The sequence below is a fragment of the Podarcis raffonei genome, chromosome 17 (assembly GCF_027172205.1).
Source record: "Podarcis raffonei isolate rPodRaf1 chromosome 17, rPodRaf1.pri, whole genome shotgun sequence".
Classification (NCBI taxonomy): domain Eukaryota; kingdom Metazoa; phylum Chordata; class Lepidosauria; order Squamata; family Lacertidae; genus Podarcis; species Podarcis raffonei.
The window spans coordinates 36,817,695-36,838,099 of record NC_070618.1 but is presented as its reverse complement, the minus strand read 5'-3'; the positions used below and the strand labels follow the sequence as shown (position 1 = coordinate 36,838,099).

Here is a 20,405-nt window from a genome sequence, read left to right as displayed (position 1 = left end):
GATTTAAAAAACAGAAGCCCCGCCAAGCTGCTCCAGGGGCCACATTTGGCTGTTCCATCTGGCCCTCATGGCAGCAGAGAAACTAGACTGAGGGAAAGAAGGTCGGTGGGTGGGAGAAGGAAGAGAAGGATAAATAAGTCACAGAGTGCAGTGATTTTGGCCCCTGCAGAATGGTGCCTTGTCTGTATAATCAGAATTTTATCTCTACATGAGGGCTAGATACCGTGTGCTTTAAAACGGAATTTCTTTCAAAGGGCAGCAAGGAAAGTCTTACAGTGGGCTGTACAGAAAATTCTGTATGTGGCCAGAAGTGTTTATAAAGGCACTCAAAAGAGCAAGCAGATGTTAGTACTAATTCAGCCACGTTTTATTTGCGTTTTAAAACACTTGTTTCACTGAACAAGCACGCGCGTGCACACACAAAATCAAACTGCCTGAGGGACGGATAGGAAAGGGAAGAAAGAGCAACGGAGAAGTGAGGGTGGGATAGGGAAAACATACCTGCCCCTTCCTCCCTCCTTCTCTCTGCCCACAATCCATAGGGGGAAAGATATAATCTTAAGGATAATGTGATGCAACAGGTCCTCAATCCCCTAGAAGCAAAAAGCACCTGTACCCTTTTGCCTGTTTGCATATATATCAATATATATCTATATCACCCAGAGCCCATAACCAAGGCTAGGACCACTTGCCATGACACCAAAATAAAAAGCAGAAGGTCTATACCAAAGCAACTCAAGTTTTCTTCCAAGGAAACTGGATTCTGTGACCGGTATTAAAGTGGGCATATTTGCATCTATTTCCCTATTTTGAAATGTTTGCTCATTTTACATTAGAGTGGAAGCAATAAACTAAGAGGAAATAAAACTAAGCAGAGCATTGGAGCCCCACACTCTGACCCCCCAAGATATGACTCAGACCCCCCGATATAAAATTTCAGCAGGTGTCACCCACCCAACTCCAGAACATCTTTGCAACCACGTTTTTGTTTATGCAGAATTGCAGCACATGAAGCACAGATGTGCAAGGAGTGGTGGGGAGGTGACTTTATATATTTATATTGTTGTGAGTTTTGGGGGGACCCCCTAAACCCTGGAAATTAATAAATGGTAGGATTTTGATCATTTGGAATATTGAAGGGAAGACTGCAGTCCAGAGGAAAAATTCCAGCTAATCTTTTTCCAAGCCAGGGCCTCATCTGGGATAGAGGCGCTAACATGACAGAAATGTGTTGATGGCCCATTTAAGAGGGATCTTGGGCCAGGGCAGACAGACAGTTGCCCGGGTAACTGGGTGTGAGGTGAAAGGTAAAGAATGCCTTTAGCAAAATGTGCTGGGAAGAAGGAGAGAAGAGAGAGATCCATATTGGGAAGGCTGAAGGCTGCCTGGGAGAGATGAAGTTTGAGTGTTAGTTCAACAACAAAAAAGGCAATCACTTCCATTATAATTGGCAGTCGAGGTGGTTTAATAAATTCTCAACAACATTCAAAAGAACTAGGTCCATTGTCTTCTAGAGTCATCAAAACACACGCTCCCTAAGCTTTTTTTATTACAGTATGTTTCTTAAAAATAGTGATCTCTTAGGCTGGAGACCCCAGAGTGAGCATAAGCTAAGTAGATGCAAGCACCAGCCTCTGGTCCGCTCTCCCCATTTTAAATGAGGAGAAACTGAGGCACAGAAAAAGGAAGGCACTTAAAATGAGTGTTTGGAGTTCTCTTCCACTCCATTCTCCACCCCACATTTCTCAGAACTGGAGATAGAATCCAGGGGTCCCATTTCCTCCCCCCTCAGCCCACTGTGTAAACTGCTTGAGCCCCTAAACTGATTTGAAGCTTCCCCTCTCCGTCCTCCCTCAATAATCCCATTTAATGGGGGCCAATAATTCTTTTGTCAAGTTGACAGAAGCTACCTTTGTTTTCCACAATTACAGTAAGTCAGAAATAGGAGAGAGTGTTGGCGGAAATAAGAGTGGAATTATCTTTCTCAAGAATTGGTGAACCTCACTGAGACGTCCAAAAGAGAGGGATGACATTGTCAAATTTATCGACTGGGGTAGTTTTCTACCAGGAGATCCAGCAGGAAGCCAAAGGTGATGGGTCCAGGATTGGGGCCTAGTCATGATGTGGAAGCAAGAGAACGGCGTGTCTTCACATCCCATCTGAAGGACCTGTAAAGGAGCAGACAAACGTAATGATAAAGAACAAGGAACAACAGAATCGGCAGAAAATAATATAATATAAAATAGCTCTGTCGCTAATACAGAGAGGGGAGAAGAGAGATGGCAGTCCTCTCTGGAGGGCAAAAGAGGCAGGCACCACACCACTGACTTACATGGTTGCTAAGTGAAGAAAGCGATTCTCCACACTCAGTACCTCCAGTATCTTTAACACAAATGACCATTCAATTTGGTCAAGTGCTTTGAGTATATCTAGTTACACTTAAGGAGATGGGGCTCTTCTGGGAATGACTTTAGTATATAAGCCAGTGTTAGAAACTCAGATATATAAGCTAGGGGCCAAATGTCTCCCTAAACCAGGCACCCCCAAACTCAGTCCTCCAGGTGTTTTGGGACTACAACTCCCATCATCCCTAGCTAACAGGACCAGTGGTCAGGGATGATGGGAATTGTAGTCCCAAAACATCTGGAGGGCCAAGTTTGGGGGTGCCTGCCCTAAACCAAGGTTACAATCGCCAAAACAGAATGTCTAGTTGCCATTTTGGGGCAAGACAGCTTTAAAGTCTTATTTTTGAAATGATTGGGCTGACTGGGATTGGTTCACAGTTAAACATCTGAGTAGTTCAGAGGACAACCTTGAGCTCAGTTAAGAGCTTGGAGAACTTAAAGAAGAAATGTCACTTGATCCAGCGACAGTCCACATTGATATTGGCCTATTCTGACCTCTGAGACTGCTCCTGCTCAGATTGCACAGATTTTTCTTGCATTTTGGTTCCAGAAATTCATTCCGATTGTGCAGATAAAATATAACGGATAGAATTTGACAGGACGGGCTATTAGTGTGTGAAAACAGTCCAGACTCAAGGATCCCCAGGAATGCATCTCCATGTGGTGGAGATGTCAGACACCATCCTGGAATCCAGGTATCTTCACTTGGTCAAAAGCCAGCTGCAAAATGTGCTAATTTCTAAGGCTGTAAATAGCAGTTAAACATCTGGTAGACTGGGCGAGACAACAACAAACGAACAACCATTGCAGAAACACAGACAAGTCACCGTCAAGTGAGTGGTGCATTAATCGACCTACAAATGACTGCACCTTGCAGTGCAGAAGAGGGGCTTAGCCACTATGACTGTAATACCATACAAAACATAGCTCCTGCACCCCCAAGTGGAACCATGAACCTTCAACAAGGGAGATTAGACAAGTGGTGTACGCAGCAAAAACATTAGTCAGTGTGACTTGCAAAATCACAAGATCAACTTGCAAAACTTCCCTTTTTCCTGGACTGTTGAATAGGACCTGGCTGCTGTTTCACAATGTTTTCCCTCTTCTCTTCCTTGCCTGACTTGTCCATCCTGCTTCTCCATCATCTGGTTTCACTGCATGTTCTAATCCCAAGTCCATCACAACTACAATTTGAAGGTCTGCAAGCATGACCTTTTACTCACACAGTAAAAGTGGAGAGAAATTTGCTCTGGTGTCAAACTGCTACAGTGGTACCTGCGGTTAAGAACTTAATTCATTCCAGAGGTCCATTCTTAACCTGAAACTATTCTTAACCTGAGGTACCACTTTAGCCAATGGGGCCTCCCACTGTTGCCGCCGCACGATTTCTGTTCTCATCCTGAAGCAAAGTTCTTAACCCGAGGTACTATTTCTGGGTTAGCGGAGTCTGTAACCTGAAGCGTCTGTAACCCGAGGTACCACTGCATTTTAAAAGGGAAGCTCCAGCTGTGGGGAGGCCTGATGAGGCCCATAACTGCCATAGGTAGGCTGTGGGATATTGAAGGGACCTGGTCACCTGCTTGAAAATTTTGGGGCCCCCTCAGCCCCTTCTACATGGTGCCCCTGCTAGGGAAACATATCAAAGCACAGTGTTTCTGGGACTCACAACCTACCACGTCGGCAGTGGGAATGAATTGGATGCAGAGTAAACAGGAAAGGGCACCCAGCTTCTGAGCAGTTAGAACTTGAATGGTAACTCAGCTGGGGCCTTGAGTGAGGAAGGCTGGAGGTTGCAAATGAAACGAAACAGAGTTGGGCTTGTTCAGCATGCAAACCCTTCAACCGTGTGTGTGTACTAGCTGGCAAGTTCTCTTATGTCTGGCTGGCTGATTACTGATGCACCAAGCAAAAGCCATCTAAGAGCCGCCAATTGCCACAGGATCACACTCTCCCTTGCACAGAGAAGACCTACCAGTAGGAGCTGCTGCATGTGATTTCCTGAGGGTTGGTAAGATGGTGTAGGCATCGTAGCCAAAAAGGATTCCTGTCAGCATTCCAATCACCTGTCGGAAGGAAGTGCAAGTTTAGTATAGGCCTCCATCTGCTTTTAAGAGTACATTTCTGCAGTTGTACTCCAGGTAAAAAGTGGACGTTTCTATATTATTATTGGCAGTTGCTTTTGGTAGAATAGTCCCATTTATTCCTCTATTTGGGTTTTCAAGCTTCATTTTGCCTCTTCTAAATTAAAGTAGCTACTTCCGCTGAGAAGCATGGCAATTTTGATTTGGTTGCACTGATTGTGCATTTATTTGGGGCACGAGCTGGACAAAGTTAAGCTCTCTGAAGTCCCATTGAGTTCAAGTGGGAGTGATTTAAAGCGCATGCTCACCAAAAGAATCAGCATGGCTTGAAAGTACCCAACAGTATATCCATTGTTTCAGACTCCTGTTTGGCAAAATGGTGACTGCAAAAGTGAAAAAGCCATAAGCGAACTGCTTCGTGTTTGGGAGATGAAGAAAAGACCAAAGAACTCAACAGGAGGAAACCCAGCGCAACACAAAGCTGTAGTGCACACTGGACCTTTGAAGACCCTGCAAAGTGCAGTTATCCTTCTGAGTTACAACTCCCAGGAACCCTTAAACTTCAGTGCCCAGAATTATTTGAGGGAAAGAATATGCTTTGAATTTGCTTTGAAAGCATGTGTATTCAGTACAATGGGCCCCAGTTGTGTTTATACAGGATTCACAGCGCAGAGGCACAGCCAATCAATCAATCACACACTCTTTCAGAAAGGCACCAAATTTATACCACTGAAAGACCATACGTAGTGATCACTTTTGGGTACAGAAGCATGCGATCTTGCACAGCCAATTGGGCACAGTATTTGGGGATTACCCATGCATATTGACAAGACAGTGGTCCATGCTGGCTAATTTGCCACATATTGAAAGAGGCAACTGGTTCATGGAGACTAAGCCAGACTGCTTGCTGCTAGGGCTGCGACACAGAATATGATATGAATCTGGACTGGTAGCTGGGCCTCCTGAAGGAACATAACAATAGCCTGCTGGATCAGGCCAATGGCCCATGTAGTCAAGCCTCCTGTTCTCACACTGGCCAACGAGATGTCGGTGGGAAACCAGTGAGCAAAACGGAAGCCCTCCCAGCTCCCATGGTTTCCAGAAACTGGTATTCAGAAGCATGAATTTGTCTAATCCTCTTTTAAAGCCATCCAAATTGGTGGCCTTCGTTTGCCTCCTGGGGGAGTGACTTCCATAGTTTGAATGTGCCCTTTCTTTGATCTGTCCTAAACCTTCCAAAGCTCAGCTTCATTGGATGTCCACGAAGCACTATGAGAAAGGATGAACAACTTTTATCTCCCCACTTACTGCATGCATGCCATATAGCTTAAGGTTACAAGACGTCCCCGTTTCCCGGGGACAGTCCCTAGATTTACAAATCAGTCCCCTGACAAAATCCATTCATTCCTACTGAAGTTGAAAAGTGTCCCCGGGTTCATTGAAAAAAATCTGGTAACCTTAATATAGCTGTGCCTGCAGAGAGCCGTCTTATTGTGTCTGGAGGTCCTTTCTCAAAGGGGCCTGCTAACTGGGGTGTGGAGGAGATCCTTACAGGAGTTCTCCAACTAGCAAAGCCCAAATGTGCCACGTGTCTCCCCGTTTGCAGCAACATTCCTACATATTCCCGCTGCTGGCCAAATCAGCACTCCAGCTTCCTTTCCCTGCCTTCCGTTAATTTTTGTTAGCTTTTATGTACCGCAGCTGCGATGCCAGCTCCATCTCTGTGTCCTATGAGAACGATAAGGGACGTGATGAGGAAAGCAACAGCCCCAATGAGAGCCCTTATGAAATCCTAAAAGGAGGCAACAGAAAGGGAGAAAAAGGTTAATACTGGAACTAGGGTTGTCAAAGAAGTTAAAGCAGGATTAGCTGAGCCAACCACCTACCTCTGAGCCAATCACTGACACATATTTTTAATACCACCATAACTTCAACGTGGATGGTTTTTTTTTTGAGACTTAAGGTGGTCCGACAGAGCCACTTTAAGTCCTTGCTTTTTTTAAATAGTGAATTATAAAGGTAAAAGGGTAAAGGACCCCTGGATGGTTAAGTCCAATCAAAGAAGACTATGGGGTTGTGGCGCTCATCTCGTTTTCAGGCCAAGGGAGCTGGCGTTTGTCCGCATACAGCTTTCCTTGGCCAGCATGAATAAACTGCTTCTGGTGCAATGGGACACCGTGACAGACACCAGAGCGCACGGAAATGCTGTTTAACTTCCTGCTGCAGTGGTACCTATTTATTTACTAGCACTGGTATGCTTTCGAACTGCTAGGTTGGCAGAATCTGAGACAGAGCAATGGGAGCTCATCCTGTTGCGTGGATTCAAACTGCCAACCTTCCGATTGGCAAGCCCAAGGGGCTCAGTGGTTTAGACCACAGCACCACCCACGTCCCTAATAGCTAAGTAAAGAACATACAAACACATTGTATGGGTTGCCAGGAGGTCGCCCTCCCCTGTTCTACTCAGCGCAATGTAGGCAGGATATTTTAAAATGCAGAATTTGGTTTGTTTCAGTGGAGAACCCTTGGCACAGATAGACACAGTGGCCCAGTTTGTTCATTGCTTTAAACCAGGGGTGGGAATCCTCAGTCCTGGGGACTCAGTGCCCTTCTCCAGGACTCTGCCTGTCCCTCGATCAACGTCCCAGTCCATGCCCAGACCACCTCCCTCGCTGGTCCTGCTCCACACTCTCCTCAGCTAGTAGGAAAGTGTCAGTACCAGATTACCAAATAGGTTGAGTAGCTAACAGGACCAGTGGTCAGGCTCTGACAGAGGGGGGGGGGCATATTAAGTCTTTCTTTCGATCAACAATGGCTCGCCTAAATGGAACGCCTAAATGGTTTAGCAATGATAAACATAAACCACGATAAGGTGAAGTTGCTTGATTTTTTCTGTGTAATTCAAGAATTAGCAGAAAAGAAAGCTAGGAAAGCATTTTTAAATGTAAGTACTTAAAATAATCCTTTTCCCTATGTATTTTTAAAAAGCACTATTGTATATCCATATTTTCCATTTTGTCTTTATATGCAGATACGGTTCAAGCCTTGAAATAAAATTATTTGTCAGCATAACTTTTGTGAAAATTATTTATATACTTACTTATTTATAAGACTTCAGTTATCCCCAGGGTAAAAAAAAGGGGGAGGACACACATTATCTACCTGGCCCGGGCCTCTGCCTGGCTCTGCAAGGCCCTGCCAGTGGTCAGGGATGATGGGAGTTGTAGTCCCAAAACATCTGGAGGGCCGAGTTTGCCTATGCCTGGCCTATACTTTTAAGCAACAGACGCATGCAAGCTGCTCTCCCCCACTGAACCACAACCTAATCTGTCCCCCTCTCACCCACAGTCCAGATGATTTGGGCATGCTGACTGGGGGTGATGGAAGTTGTAGTCCCAGGTGGGGAAGACTCTTGTAAAGTGGCGTGGGCCCCACATTCCCAGGCCCTTTGGGAATCCTGTGTGAATACCCTGCCCCACCCCAGTGCCAGGGGCAGAAGAGAAGCCTTACCGTCCATCCCCAGTGGATGAAAGTGATCTGGTGGTGCAAGTTGCACATGAAGAAGATGAAGATGACAATGCCGTAAATGAGCATGAAGCAGGCTAAACCCGAGTAGCCTGGTGTCACGGAGGCCCCATAACAGATCAGGATGAGGATGCACGCAATCTGGCAGAGAAAGGAGAAAAAGAGCCGTCAAAGGGCAGAACTCATGAAAAGGAGGGGGGAAGACAAGCTCCGAGAGAAGAACTGGCAGTCAGGTGGGTGGGGTACAAATAATAGACTTAATAGTAATCATAAATGAAGCATTTTTCGAAGAGCTAATACTGTAGGTTGGGGTTCAGAAGTGAAACCCTGGGACTGAAAATTACCTGTTCCAGCAATAATAATAATAAAAAATATAATAAGTATTAATAATTATAATAATATTATATTATATAATTATATTGTATAATTATTAATAAAATTATTATTATTATTATTATTATTATTAAATTATAATATATACTGCCCGTTGAAGATCACAGGGTGGTTCACAACATAAAATGAGAACACAAAATACATAATAAAAGCAAGAACAAAGCCAAACCAGTAATGTTCCCTCCCACAAACACATTTAAAAGGACATAGAATCAGCCAAAGGCCTGATTAAAGAGAAATAATTTTGCCTGGCGCCTAAAAAGATATCAACAGCCCTTGTTAGCTAAGTAGGCAGATACTTCCCTATTGCTATTCCTGCTCAGCTAGCAGCCACAACGGCTATGTTCTCCCTCCACTGATGGAGCCTGTGGGTGGAATTCAACATCGTGCTCAGGAGATTGTTCTGTCAGCGTGAGCATTTCTGCTTGTGCAGTGGAACAATCTCCTCACTCCTACCCCGGCATAGATCAATATATCATAATGTTTAGTAAAGGTAAAGGTACCCCTGCCCGTACGGGCCAGTCTTGCCAGACTCTGGGGTTGTGCGCCCATCTCACTCAAGAGGCCGGGGGCCAGCGCTGTCCGGAGACACTTCCGGGTCACGTGGCCAGCGTGATATCGCTGCTCTGGCGAGCCAGAGCCGCACACGGAAATGCCATTTACCTTCCCGCTAGAAAGCGGTCCCTATTTATCTACTTGCACCTGGGGGTGCTTTCGAACTGCTGGGTTGGCAGGCGCTGGGACCGAGCAGCGGGAGCGCACCCCGCCACGGGGATTCGAACCGCTGACCTTTCGATTGGCAAGCCCTAGGCGCTGAGGCTTTTACCCACAGCGCCACCCGCGTCCCTCTCATCATAATGTTTAGATGGTGATATATCACAATGTTGAAAACCGGATATCACACAGCCCTAGTTAGTTGTTGTAAACAGGTAATATAATGACATATCATTTTATGAGGGGAGAGAGACTTTCTTCCTCCTTATCAGGCAATGCCATTTCCACCTGCCTTGCTCCATATTCCAGCCCTGGAAGCCTTTCACAGACCAGAACCTGGGAAGAGAGGAGTTCAGGGTTTTGTTTTGTTTTTAATAGCTTTATAAGTTGCATGTCCTTGTTTCTCAATTTGATCTTTTTACATGGTTTTGTATGTTTCATGGTATTTTATGCACTACAATTTGCTATTGTTTTCATTGATTATAGATTGGTAATTCCTTCTTGTGGTTGATAAGTGTAAACTGTTTACAGTCATACCTCGGGTTGAAGTAGCTTCGGGTTGAGTGTTTTCGGGTTGCATTCTGCGGCGACCTGGAACTAACGGAACGCATTACTTCCGGGTTTTGCCGCTCGCGCAGACGCTCAAAATGACGTCACGTGCATGCGCGGAAGCGGCGAATCACGACCCGCGCATGCGCAGCCGCACAGACGCGGGTTGCGTTCACTTCAGTATGCGAACAGGGCTCCGGAATGGATCCCGTTCACATCCAAAGGTACCACTGTAATTATCATTTGCTGATGTTTAATTTTACTGTTTTCTGTTAGATTCTGATGGATTGTTGAATGTTGCTTTGTTTGATATAATTCAAAGTTATTGTGACTTTTTATATTGGATCAGATTGTTACTATTCATGTTTGATGTTTTTGTATGTGTTGGAAGTTGCCCAGAGTGGCTGGGGCAACCAGCCAGAAGGATGGGGTAATAATAAAATAATAGTAGTAGTAGTAGTAGTAGTAGTAGTAGTAATAAAAATAAAAATAAAAATAAAAATAAAAATAAAAATTGGTATATAGTTGCAGTAGACAATTTATTTCTCTGATATCTGGTCAGGTATTACCAGGATTGTTGCAGGATTAGTTGAGACTCAGTATAAAACTGTTAATAATTCTGGTGTGAAAACAAAGTAATGAAACACGCTCAGCAGCCTTCTTGGGACTGCGCCACTTGGAATGCCTGGGCAACAGGGCCGCTCCACCCATGAGGCAAGGTGAGGCAGCCGCTGCAGGCAGCAGAATTGACTGGGACAGCAGATTGAGCCTTCAAGGAATGCCCCGCCCACTGATGCTCTTGCAGTGGCAGCAACGGCTGCAGCATGCTTCCGCAAGGCTGGATCTGCCCCCTCCTTGGCTGCCACCTCTATACAGTGGTACCTCGGGTTAAGAACTTAATTCGTTCTGGAGGTCCATTCTTAACCTGAAACTGTTCTTAACCTGAGGTACCACTTTAGCTAATGGGGCCTCCCGCTGCTGCTGCTGCACCACCAGTGCGTGATTTCTGTTCTCATCCTGAAGCAAAGTTTGTTCTTTTTTTAGAAATAGTTTTATTAGAAATTTCAACATAACAATTTATCAAAAACATGTCATCATCATTTCTCTCCCCCTATTTTCCCTCCCCCTTCCCAAAAGAAAAACCCACCATCCCCCAGACTTCCCTCAGCTCCTCTCTCTGTTTTTTTCAGCACATGTTATTCTCTGCATATTATAAAATCGTAAAGATCCTCAATTTATCTGTCTATATGTTATCAATAATAAATTAGTGTATGTTTATTCAAGGAGTCCAGTTCATTTTGTTGTTTCTTTAAATACCTTGTAAAAGGTTCCCATTCTTCTTTAAAGTCACAGTTGTCCTTATCATGCAATTTGTGTGTCAATTTCACCAGTTCCACATAATCCATCAGTTTCTCTTGCCACAGCTCTTTGGTCAGGATTTCTTCATTCTCCCATCCTTGTGCTATTAAGACTCTTGCTGCCGTTGTCGCAACATGAAAATGTTCTTCAGTTTCCTTGGCAGGTCCTGAAGCAAAGTTCTTAACCCAAGGTACTATTTCTGGGTTAGCGGAGTCTGTAACCTGAAGCGTCTGTAACCTGAGGTACCACTGTAGTGGCCTCTTGGCAAATTGGAAGTACTGCTGGTCTCCTTCCATCCTTGTTCCCGATGTAGATCTTCACTCACCCCTTCTTCCCTGTGGAGGGCGCCATTTTACGGTTTGCCTCAGGTGCCAAAATGTCTTGGGCTTGCCCTGCTGAGCAAGGTGGTCTGATATGCTCAGATCTTTTCTTTGTAAATACTCCAGCGTATTGGGTACATCTCCGCCTGCCCCAGTATGCTAGCACAGCACAACCTAGATGCTTTTGACAAAGAAGCATTCAGCCATAATCCTCACCTGCATTTTAAACTACTATAGCCTAACCTCAGGTTTCCCTACATGGGAGATGTTTGGACCAGTCTGCCAACCTTCTGTCTCCAAAAGTGACCATGCTCCATTGACCAGACGTTCCAGCCTTTCAGAAAGAATTTCTCCACAATTTCACTTAGATCGGCTTTGGTGGAACTGAACCAATCTTGGAAGGAAGGTGGACGAATCAAGGAAATTGGTGGGAAACTCTGAGTCAGTGAGTTGTGCACGACGGCATCAGGGCCTGTTTTCCTTGCCAAGAATTTGATTCATGAAGCTACTTTCACAGCCCATGAAAGGGGTGAGGGCCTTTAGAGATTGCTGAAGGCAGACTTTCAAAAGCGTGGCTTGGACGCACACTAGATTTCTCACTCTCACTCCTTGCTTCTCTGCGCAAAACCAGCATGTTGGGCACCAGGATAAACTAACAGCTTAGTGATTTCCAGCCCCCAAACTAAAAACCAGAGATTTATATTTGCTTGCATTCCAAGTAGCTGGCAGTATGCTTGTGTGTACACACACACACACACACACACACACACACAAATGCAAGCTACAAAGTGATATTATGCTGCACGTAAGATGAAAATGTTTTCTAGCTTGGTAACATAATCTAGCAGCCATTTACTTTCATACATCGATGTAACAAGAGGGACACCCCATGGCAAGAAAAATTGATGAGCTATGCAGAGTTGGCTAAATTGACATACAAACTGCGGGACAAGGACAACTGTGACTTTAAGGAAGAATGGGAGCTTTTTACAAATTATCTAAAAAGACATTGAACTCCTTTGCAGGTTTTGAATAAGCATACACAGATTTATTGGTTGATAACATGGCAGATAGATAATGTAAGGATATGTATATATTTTTTTAAACGCAGAGAGTAATATGTGCTGAGAAATCAGAGAGAGGAGCTGAGGGAAGTCTCTGGGGGAGGGGGGGAGGGGGGGTTTGATGGGGGTGGGAAAAAAAGGGGAAAATAAAGAATATAATATGTTTTGATACTTTGTTATGTTGAAATTGCTAATAAAAACTTTTTTAAAAAAAGAGGGGCACCCCAAAGGATATCTGGGTGTGGTGGGGACTGTTGCTACATAGGTACCTTGGGGCAAGGGGTTTTCCATCTGCTTTGTGGCAAATTAACCTGCCAGAGCCTGAAGGAGTCGAATTCTATTTACGGGCAGATCTTGGAGAGAAAAATAAGCATGCCTCGGCCTCGAGTCTCACTCACTTGTGCTCTCTATATATAGATGGCAGAGTCTCTACCTCTCCAGTTCTCAAGCATGGGTCTCCCTGCCCGCCACCCACCACCCAGCCTTGCTACCAAATACGTTGTTAAGCTAAATATGCCAGGGATTTAACATGGGTTTCCTAGGCATGCATTCTCCAGAGATGTCTGAGGGCACAGGGCTTCTTCTCCAACAAAGGAAGAGCACTTGCAGGAGATGTTCCAGCTGTGGCAACTGGTAGACACAATTACAGCTAGACATTCCAGTTGTGGACCTTGGAAACAAAGGGCCAATCTGTTCGTCAGCACACTGGGGTTGCCAGCGCGCCAGGCGGAAGCTGTGTGTGTGTGTGTGTGTCACTGGGGCAACAGCTAAACAAACTAGGAGCCTCCTGCCAAGTATGCCAAGGTCCAGAATAAAAATGTAAAGGAACAGGCCTCCACTTTCACAGGCCAGAAATAAAGAGTGGGGAGAGAATTGCTACGGGAAGAGCCCAAGAGGAATGCCGAAGAGTTAAAAGCAGCAGCACAGAAAGAACTTCTAATATAGGGGTTGGCAGAATCAAAGGAAAGGCACAAGATAGAGCTGGAGAAGGATAATACTAATACTAATACTAATAATACTAATACTAATACTAATACTACAGTAATTTATTATTTATACCCCACCCATCTAGCTGGGCTTCCCCAGCCACTCTGGGTGGCTTCCAAAAAAATATTAAAATACAGTAATGCATCAAACATTAAAAGCTTTCCTAAACAGGGCTGCCTTCAGATGTCTTCTAAAAGTCTGGTAGTTGTTGTTCTTTTTGACATCTGGTGGGAGGGCGTTCCACAGAGCGGGTGTCACTACCAAGAAGGCCCTCTGCCTGGTTCCCTGTAACTTGGCTTCTCGCAGTGAGGGAACCGCCAGAAGGCCCTCGGCGCGGGACCTCAGTGTCTGGGCAGAACGATGGGGGTGGAGACGCTCCTTCAGGTATACAGGACCGAGGCCGTTTAGGGCTTTAAAGGTCAGCACCAACACTTTGAATTGTGCTCGGAAACTTACTGGGAGCCAATGCAGATCCCTCAGAACCGGTGTTATGTGGTCCGGGCGGCCACTCCCAGTCACCAGTCTAGCTGCCGCATTCTGGATTAGTTGTAGTTTCTGGGTCACCTTCAAAGGTAGCCCCACATAGAGCACATTGCAGTTGTCCAAGCGGGAGATAAGCAGATAGCAGCCAAGGGCAGAAAACATGCACCCCCTCAGGCACAATGCTGACAGATGAACCAAGAATGCAAGCTGGGACTGTCCCCAGTTTAAAAACACCCCCTGAGCCATGAGCCCACCAGGTTGCCTTAGGGCACCAAACCGCTCTCATCCTCATAGCGGGGGTGCCCTAGCTTCCAGGAGCAGTTGGATTACTATCAAGCTAATGTATGGGAGGTGCTTTGAGCACCAGGGAATCCCTGTATGTGCCAAATCATTGTAATTACAGCAAAAAGGTGGGATATGTTGAGTTTTCCCATAACACGTGGAAAGGAATTAAGCATACGTCCTCCACCCCAGGCACGGAATACAGAGCTGTTACATGGGCAAAGTTGAGAGAGAAAAGGAAATGGGTTTTTAAAAGGGCTTGGAACAGACAACTGAAGTTATCTTGCCAACTGTGCAGAAACGGATATAAGCTCTTGAGCAGATGAGGCCAACCAACGACTGCTTCTTGCATAGATATAGGCAAGTGAAGCTTGTGACTGAGTGGCAGTTGCCATTATCTCCTGCGCATTGAGCTGCTTTCAAATACCGATTCGTGGGCTGGTTTAAAAAACCCCAAAGCAAACCCAAACCCTATCAGAGACTGTGACATTCAAACACTAGTGTGGTTTTTAGTTAGTCCTAACAGAAGTTTTGTGATATTTGAAAGCGTTCTCCCCGCCCACCCCTAGTGAATCAATGCTGCTACCTGCATTTATTTATCTACTTTGGGTAATTCTGAATTTAGCTACCTGACAGGAGGAGGGGAATCACAGGACTGGGCAATTAGCTTAAATAATAGAAATGTGTCAGTGGGTGGGGGGAGACCACAGGCCCTCCAACTACTAAGCTATACTTCCCAATTTGTCTTCTGTGGATTCCATCCCTAGTGTGATTTTTAATCCAGCTTTCGTAGGCCAAGAACCAGCCAAATATCTTCATACTTGCTCTCAGCATTACAAGGAACCCATTAGTTCCAATGAATGCTAACTGAATTAACTACATGCTTGCACATTTTCCAAGAGGGAGAGGGCGTCTTGTTCTAACAAACTAACCTAATTCAACCCACAAGTCTCAAAACGATGAAAAATACTGTGTAATGTATAATGTTAATAACTTCTGCTAATAACAGAATCTACTGTCCTGTAACGTATAATAATAGCTACTGCTGATCCACATTAGTTTGTGGATATTTGCAGAAAGGGCTTCTCACATTTATTCTACCAGCAATGTATTTTCCTTCACTCCCCCCCCCCTTTTAACATAAGGCCTGAGGGATATTTCTATGGAAATGGAAAGATAGTTCACTGTTTTGCTGTTTCACTGGTCCTTAGTAAAGCTGGTTGGAATCCCCCCCCCCCCACTCCCAAAACATGACTAAAAGATGTTGGAGAGGTGTGTGTTTTCTGCAGCTTGCCATTTGCTCCAATTCAGCAGTAAAACGTAGGTTTTCCTGGGGAAAGCGCTAGGACAAACAAAAAGAAAAAGAAAAACCCTGCTTGGCTGCAGAGCTTTAAAGTATGGACTTGTGTCTGGAAAGCACAGAGCAAAGGGAAGTCTGGAGGAACTCTAAGACCAGAGTCAGAAATCACCTAACTGCAACCTTGAGCAGGAGCAATTTCCCCTCAATTCCCAAATGACAGCCTTGCACACTGTCTCAGAACCATCCTTGAATGTGTGTCACCTATATAGCATGGCAAGGAATACACTCAGAAGACACTGTCAACAAAAGACTGGGTAAAAGTAAAGAATGGGTTGAATGGTCTAAAATAATAGTTTTCCTTTGCCAGGCTGTATCAGGGATGGGGAACCTGATATATAAGAAGGAGTAGCTCAGTTGGGAGAACAGGGCCATGGGTTCAAGCCCCAAGTTGGGCCAAAGATTGGAGGTTGAACTAGATGACCCTCATGGTCCCTTTCCATCTCTACATTCTACAATGCTATGATTGGCCATCGGACCGGTCAATGGTAGAGTATCTGTTTGGCATGCAAAATCTCCCCTGTTGAATGCCTGGCATCTCCAGCGAAACAGGAGCAGGTTTTAGGTGACATTAGGCTGCTACATTCTTCCAACTTCTCAACTAGCCCTCCAAGCAGTGCTGGACTCTGACTCCCATCAGCCCCAGCCAGCAGGGGCCACCTTCAGACATGATGGGAGATGCAGTCCTGCAACATCTAGAGCACACCAGGTTCATCATCCCCAAACACTACACTGGCGTGATTCTAATCCAGGGATCAGCAAACTTTTTCAGCAGGGGGCCGGTCCACTGTCCCTCAGACCTTGTGGGGGCCCAGTCTATATATATTTTTGGGGGGGAAATGAACAAATTCCTTTGCCCCACAAATAACCCAGAGATGCATGTTAAATAAAAGGACACATTCTACTCATGTAAAAACATGTTGATTCCCGGACTGTGCACAGGCAGGATTTAGAAGGTGATTGGGCCGCATCCGGCCCCCAGACCTTAGTTTGCCTACCCATGTTCTAATCTGATACGGCAACTGTACGGAGACTAAGCAGTAGGACTTACTTCACCTCAATCGATATGGAACAAATCCACTTCTGTATTTGGGCCTTAACGGGGCAGTCAGAAACAGAGAGTGTTGTTTTGTTTATCCCACGAAGATGGGAGCCACTGTGGCTTCCAATGGATAAAGAGAAACTGACTCAATGAACATGTGGTCTTTGCTTGCTATTTTAAAAACAAGGCAAGGCAGCACTCGCACCTGCACCCAGAGCCCTTGGGAGTGACAGGGCGTAGCACAGCACAGGCAAGCATAAATCCTTCCCTTGTTCTCTTCACCTTCCTTGTGGGCCTTGTTGGGACCTGCTATTTATTCCTAGGCCCCGCTTTTTTGAAAAAAGGAAAACCCTCTGTCATTCCCACGCAGATACAACACCCAGCCCTGCAGCCTTAAAGAACATGCTCTCTTCTAAGATTAAAAGGTAGATTATTGGTCCTGCAGCATTTGAGTAATAGCAATCTCCTGTTTGGTTTCCATAACACAGAATTAGTGTGGTGCTGCGGTTACAGAGGGTTGGATTAAGACTGCAAAATCCCAAGTTCGAAACCCAACTCAGCCATGAAGCTCCGTGAGAGTTGTTGGCCCAGTCGCTCTCCTCAGCCCTACCTCACAGGGTTGGTTGTGAGGATAACATGGCAAACAAGGAATCATGCAAAAGGAGGGAAGTTGCAGCTGTGCTTTAAGCCCTTAGAACAAAGAGGTCTAAAAAGCTGGCTAAAGCACATCCTTTTTGGACCAACCAAAACTTTGCATGAGGCAGTTTTCCACATTCCTAAGATCCTCCACTTTGTGAAGATAAAATACTCGTATTAGGACTCAAGACGTCCAGGTTCTGCTTCCAATTCTCAGGGCTGAAAAACTGAATGAGAAAAAACGGTTTCTGTTAATTATTAATGGCGGTGGCAAAGATTTGTGAAAGAGGGAGGGAGGAGAGCAACAGCTTCTCTGCCACAGATGGCAGAGAAAGGGCTACACCCATAAGGGAGACAGAAGCCATATTGTCCTATGCCTCTTTGAAAAGACTAAGGGAGGATCCTGCTCCACTCCTAAAAGTCACTTTCCAGGGGTAGGCAAAGAACAGACAAGTGGGATTTGCACAGAAACATAGCAAGGTGCCTTCGACTGAATCAGACCTCTGACCACCTGCACTGGCTGGCAGCAGCTCTCCAGGGCGTCAGGATCTCTCCCTGCTGTGTCCGGAGATGCCAGGGGTTGAACCCGGGCCTTCTGCGTGCAAATCAGATGCTCCGCCACGGAGTGACAGCCGTTCCCCAACGCAAAACGTTACCCTGTACGTTGCTCAGGGTTCCTGCCAGCTAGTTTCTGGTATTCACTGGCATTACTGCCACTGAACGTGGAAGCTCTACTTCCTTGTCTTGCTGTTAATAGACCTATTTGTCTAGAGGCTTTTTAATAAGCATTTGGGGGGGGGATTTAAGACCCCCAAGGGATACAGAGCAAAGCTGCCTGGTAGTGCCAACCTCTGGTGTGAAAGACCTTGTCCCCCCCCCCCCCACTAATCCCAGGTGTTTGTGTGTGTGACTCCATTAACCGCCTCATGCTCAGAAACACTCTCATCCCTTCCACATATTCCAGCGCTGAACCCTGGTATTGAAATAGGCTGCGTAGCTTCCTTACTCTGGCATACATTGCCAAAACAGGTTTACTTGGAAACAGTTCTTGTGGGCAAGTTATGAGAGAGCAAGAGGGTTGTGGCTTTTATTTTTCTGGAGAAACTTGTACCCCTTGAACAACCGCGTGAGAAGCAAGAATTCAGCGAGAAGAACCCCTCTGAAAGCAAGAGGCCGTGTGATGGGTGGTGCAAGTTCAGCTCTATTTTCAGAAAAGTAAAAGCTGTACTAAGTCCCAGGACAACTAGTGAGGATAAATATACAGCTATTCAGAAGGTGGGGAGAGCCTATCCTTTCCCATCTATGTCATAGGGAGGTGGAGCAGGACCACATGGTCCTACAAGCTTGCAACTCTTTAGCAACTACTGCTGTAAATTCAAACCGCAAAGAGACACTCCCAATTACCGTGCCAGACACACACACACTCTGTGCCCAGAGACGGGAACGGTGAGTCACCCGCGATGCGCGCACCCGGCGCTCTGGGGAGGCGACCAGCGAGGCACACGCTCAGCCGCACCCAAAACCAAGGCCCTGCGCGGGCAGGGAGAGGCAAGCAGCCAGGCTTCGGGCACCCCAAGGCCGTCGAACAACCGCTAGCCGCGGGGACAGGAACCTGCCTGGGACTGCAAAGCGCCTTTTCCTCCTCTGCCTCGCCGCTTTCCCAAACCTGCAGGCATCGAGGGGAGGGGAGGACCCGGGAAGCCCGGCTTGTTGAGGTCTGGCTCTCTATGCTCGCCATGCCCAGGGGACGCAGCAAGCGATGGGTCTCTGCCCCGCGGAGCTTAACGACGCCGAACTCGCGCAAAGCAAAGCGAGATCGAGCTGCAACAGGGAACAGGAAGGGAAAGCGCAGCGAGCGGCAGCAAGCAGGAAGAGAAAAGCGGGGCTCAGCGCATGCAAACCGACGCGCTTCAGGCGTCCGGGGCTCACTGCCGTTGGAAGAAACTTAAGGGACAACTGCCCTTCGCTCATCCATCCCCTTTGGGCTTGCGGGGGCCCCGCTCGGTCTCCCCACACCGTCCCTCCCTCTCTCCCCCTGGACAGCAGCCGTCCCGTGACCCTCCTCCTCCACCCGACGACGCGCGGGGGACACGTCCGCCGCCCCTCCTCCTTAACTCTTCCTCGCCGAAGGCAGCGCTGTCTGTCCCGTCAGGGCGTTTCCCCGCCCGGCACAATCTCCAGCGGGGCCGCTGAAGCCACCCCGGATGCCTGGGTTCCATCCCCAGCGCGGGGAAGCGGGCTGGCACGGGCATCGAGGATACTGGGGAAGGTTTGGGTGCCGAAGGAAGCCCCTCCGCCCGGTGCCACACATGCCAACAACTTTCGGCGGGCGCCACTAACGGACGTGACCGCCTGTTCTTGCCCAGCCACTTCTAAAGTGGGAGGCGGGGGGCAGACTCCGCCCGACCCCCACAGTCATGTTGGAGCACCCCGGCTGCAACTTCTCCCTCCGAACCCTCTCCTAAATCACTTTGGAAAACCTGGACTTCGTCGATTTTCTGGACGTGGGGTCCGGAGGGAGCTGGGTTATGGAAACGCGAGAAAGAAGTTTTCTGGGCAAAGCGCAGCGTCCGCCGCCCCGCGAAGTTAGGGACCCCCCCCGTCTCCTGTCCCGGGCGCCCCCCGCCTCCTTTGCAGATCGCGCCATCCCTCCGGCCCGTGCGCGCCCTCTTACTATTTCGGCCAGCAGGATCATTCCCTTGTGGGTGCGCATGAAGCCGGTGCATTGGCCCATGCACCCTTCGGCGTTGCTGGACGACTCCATGGCAGCGCGGCGCCCCTGCTCGGAAAGGGGAGACGTCGCTTTCGCTTCCCGCCGCGGCTCTGCTCCTTCTCTTGGCAGCAGCCTCCTGCCAAGCGCGGGCTCCGCGAGGCAAGGGAGGGCGGGGAGGGCGGCCCGCGGGGTGGGGCGGCGGCGGCGGGCTGGGCGTCTTGGGTAATCGCCGCTGCCTCTTTAAGGGCAGCCGGAGTAAGAGGGCCGGTGAAAAAAAGGACGGAACCAAGAAATTACACAGAACAAAAGAAATGACCGTGAAGTTCCCTGAAACGAGAAGTAATCGACTATAGAATAACAGCTTGTCATTAGTCGTTTAGTCGTGTCCGCCTCTTCGTGACCCCCTGGACCAGAGCACGCCAGGCACTTCTGTCTTCCACTGCCTCCCACAGTTTGGTCAGACTCATGCTGGTAACCTCGAAAACACTGTCCCAC

General features: G+C 47.1%; 1 protein-coding gene across 1 annotated transcript; it reads right to left on the bottom strand.

Moving 5' to 3' along the window:
* Window positions 1–1,447: 1,447 nt before the first annotated feature.
* Window positions 1,448–20,089, bottom strand: PLP2 (proteolipid protein 2). The gene is made up of 5 exons (XM_053370832.1): window positions 19,872–20,089; window positions 7,997–8,152; window positions 6,183–6,278; window positions 4,378–4,468; window positions 1,448–2,168 (listed from the first exon to the last, which is right to left on the bottom strand). Exons 1-5 carry the CDS (start codon window positions 19,959–19,961, stop codon window positions 2,149–2,151), a joined length of 453 nt encoding a protein of 150 aa, XP_053226807.1. The 5' UTR covers window positions 19,962–20,089; the 3' UTR covers window positions 1,448–2,148.
* Between the last annotated feature and the right edge of the window lie 316 nt (window positions 20,090–20,405).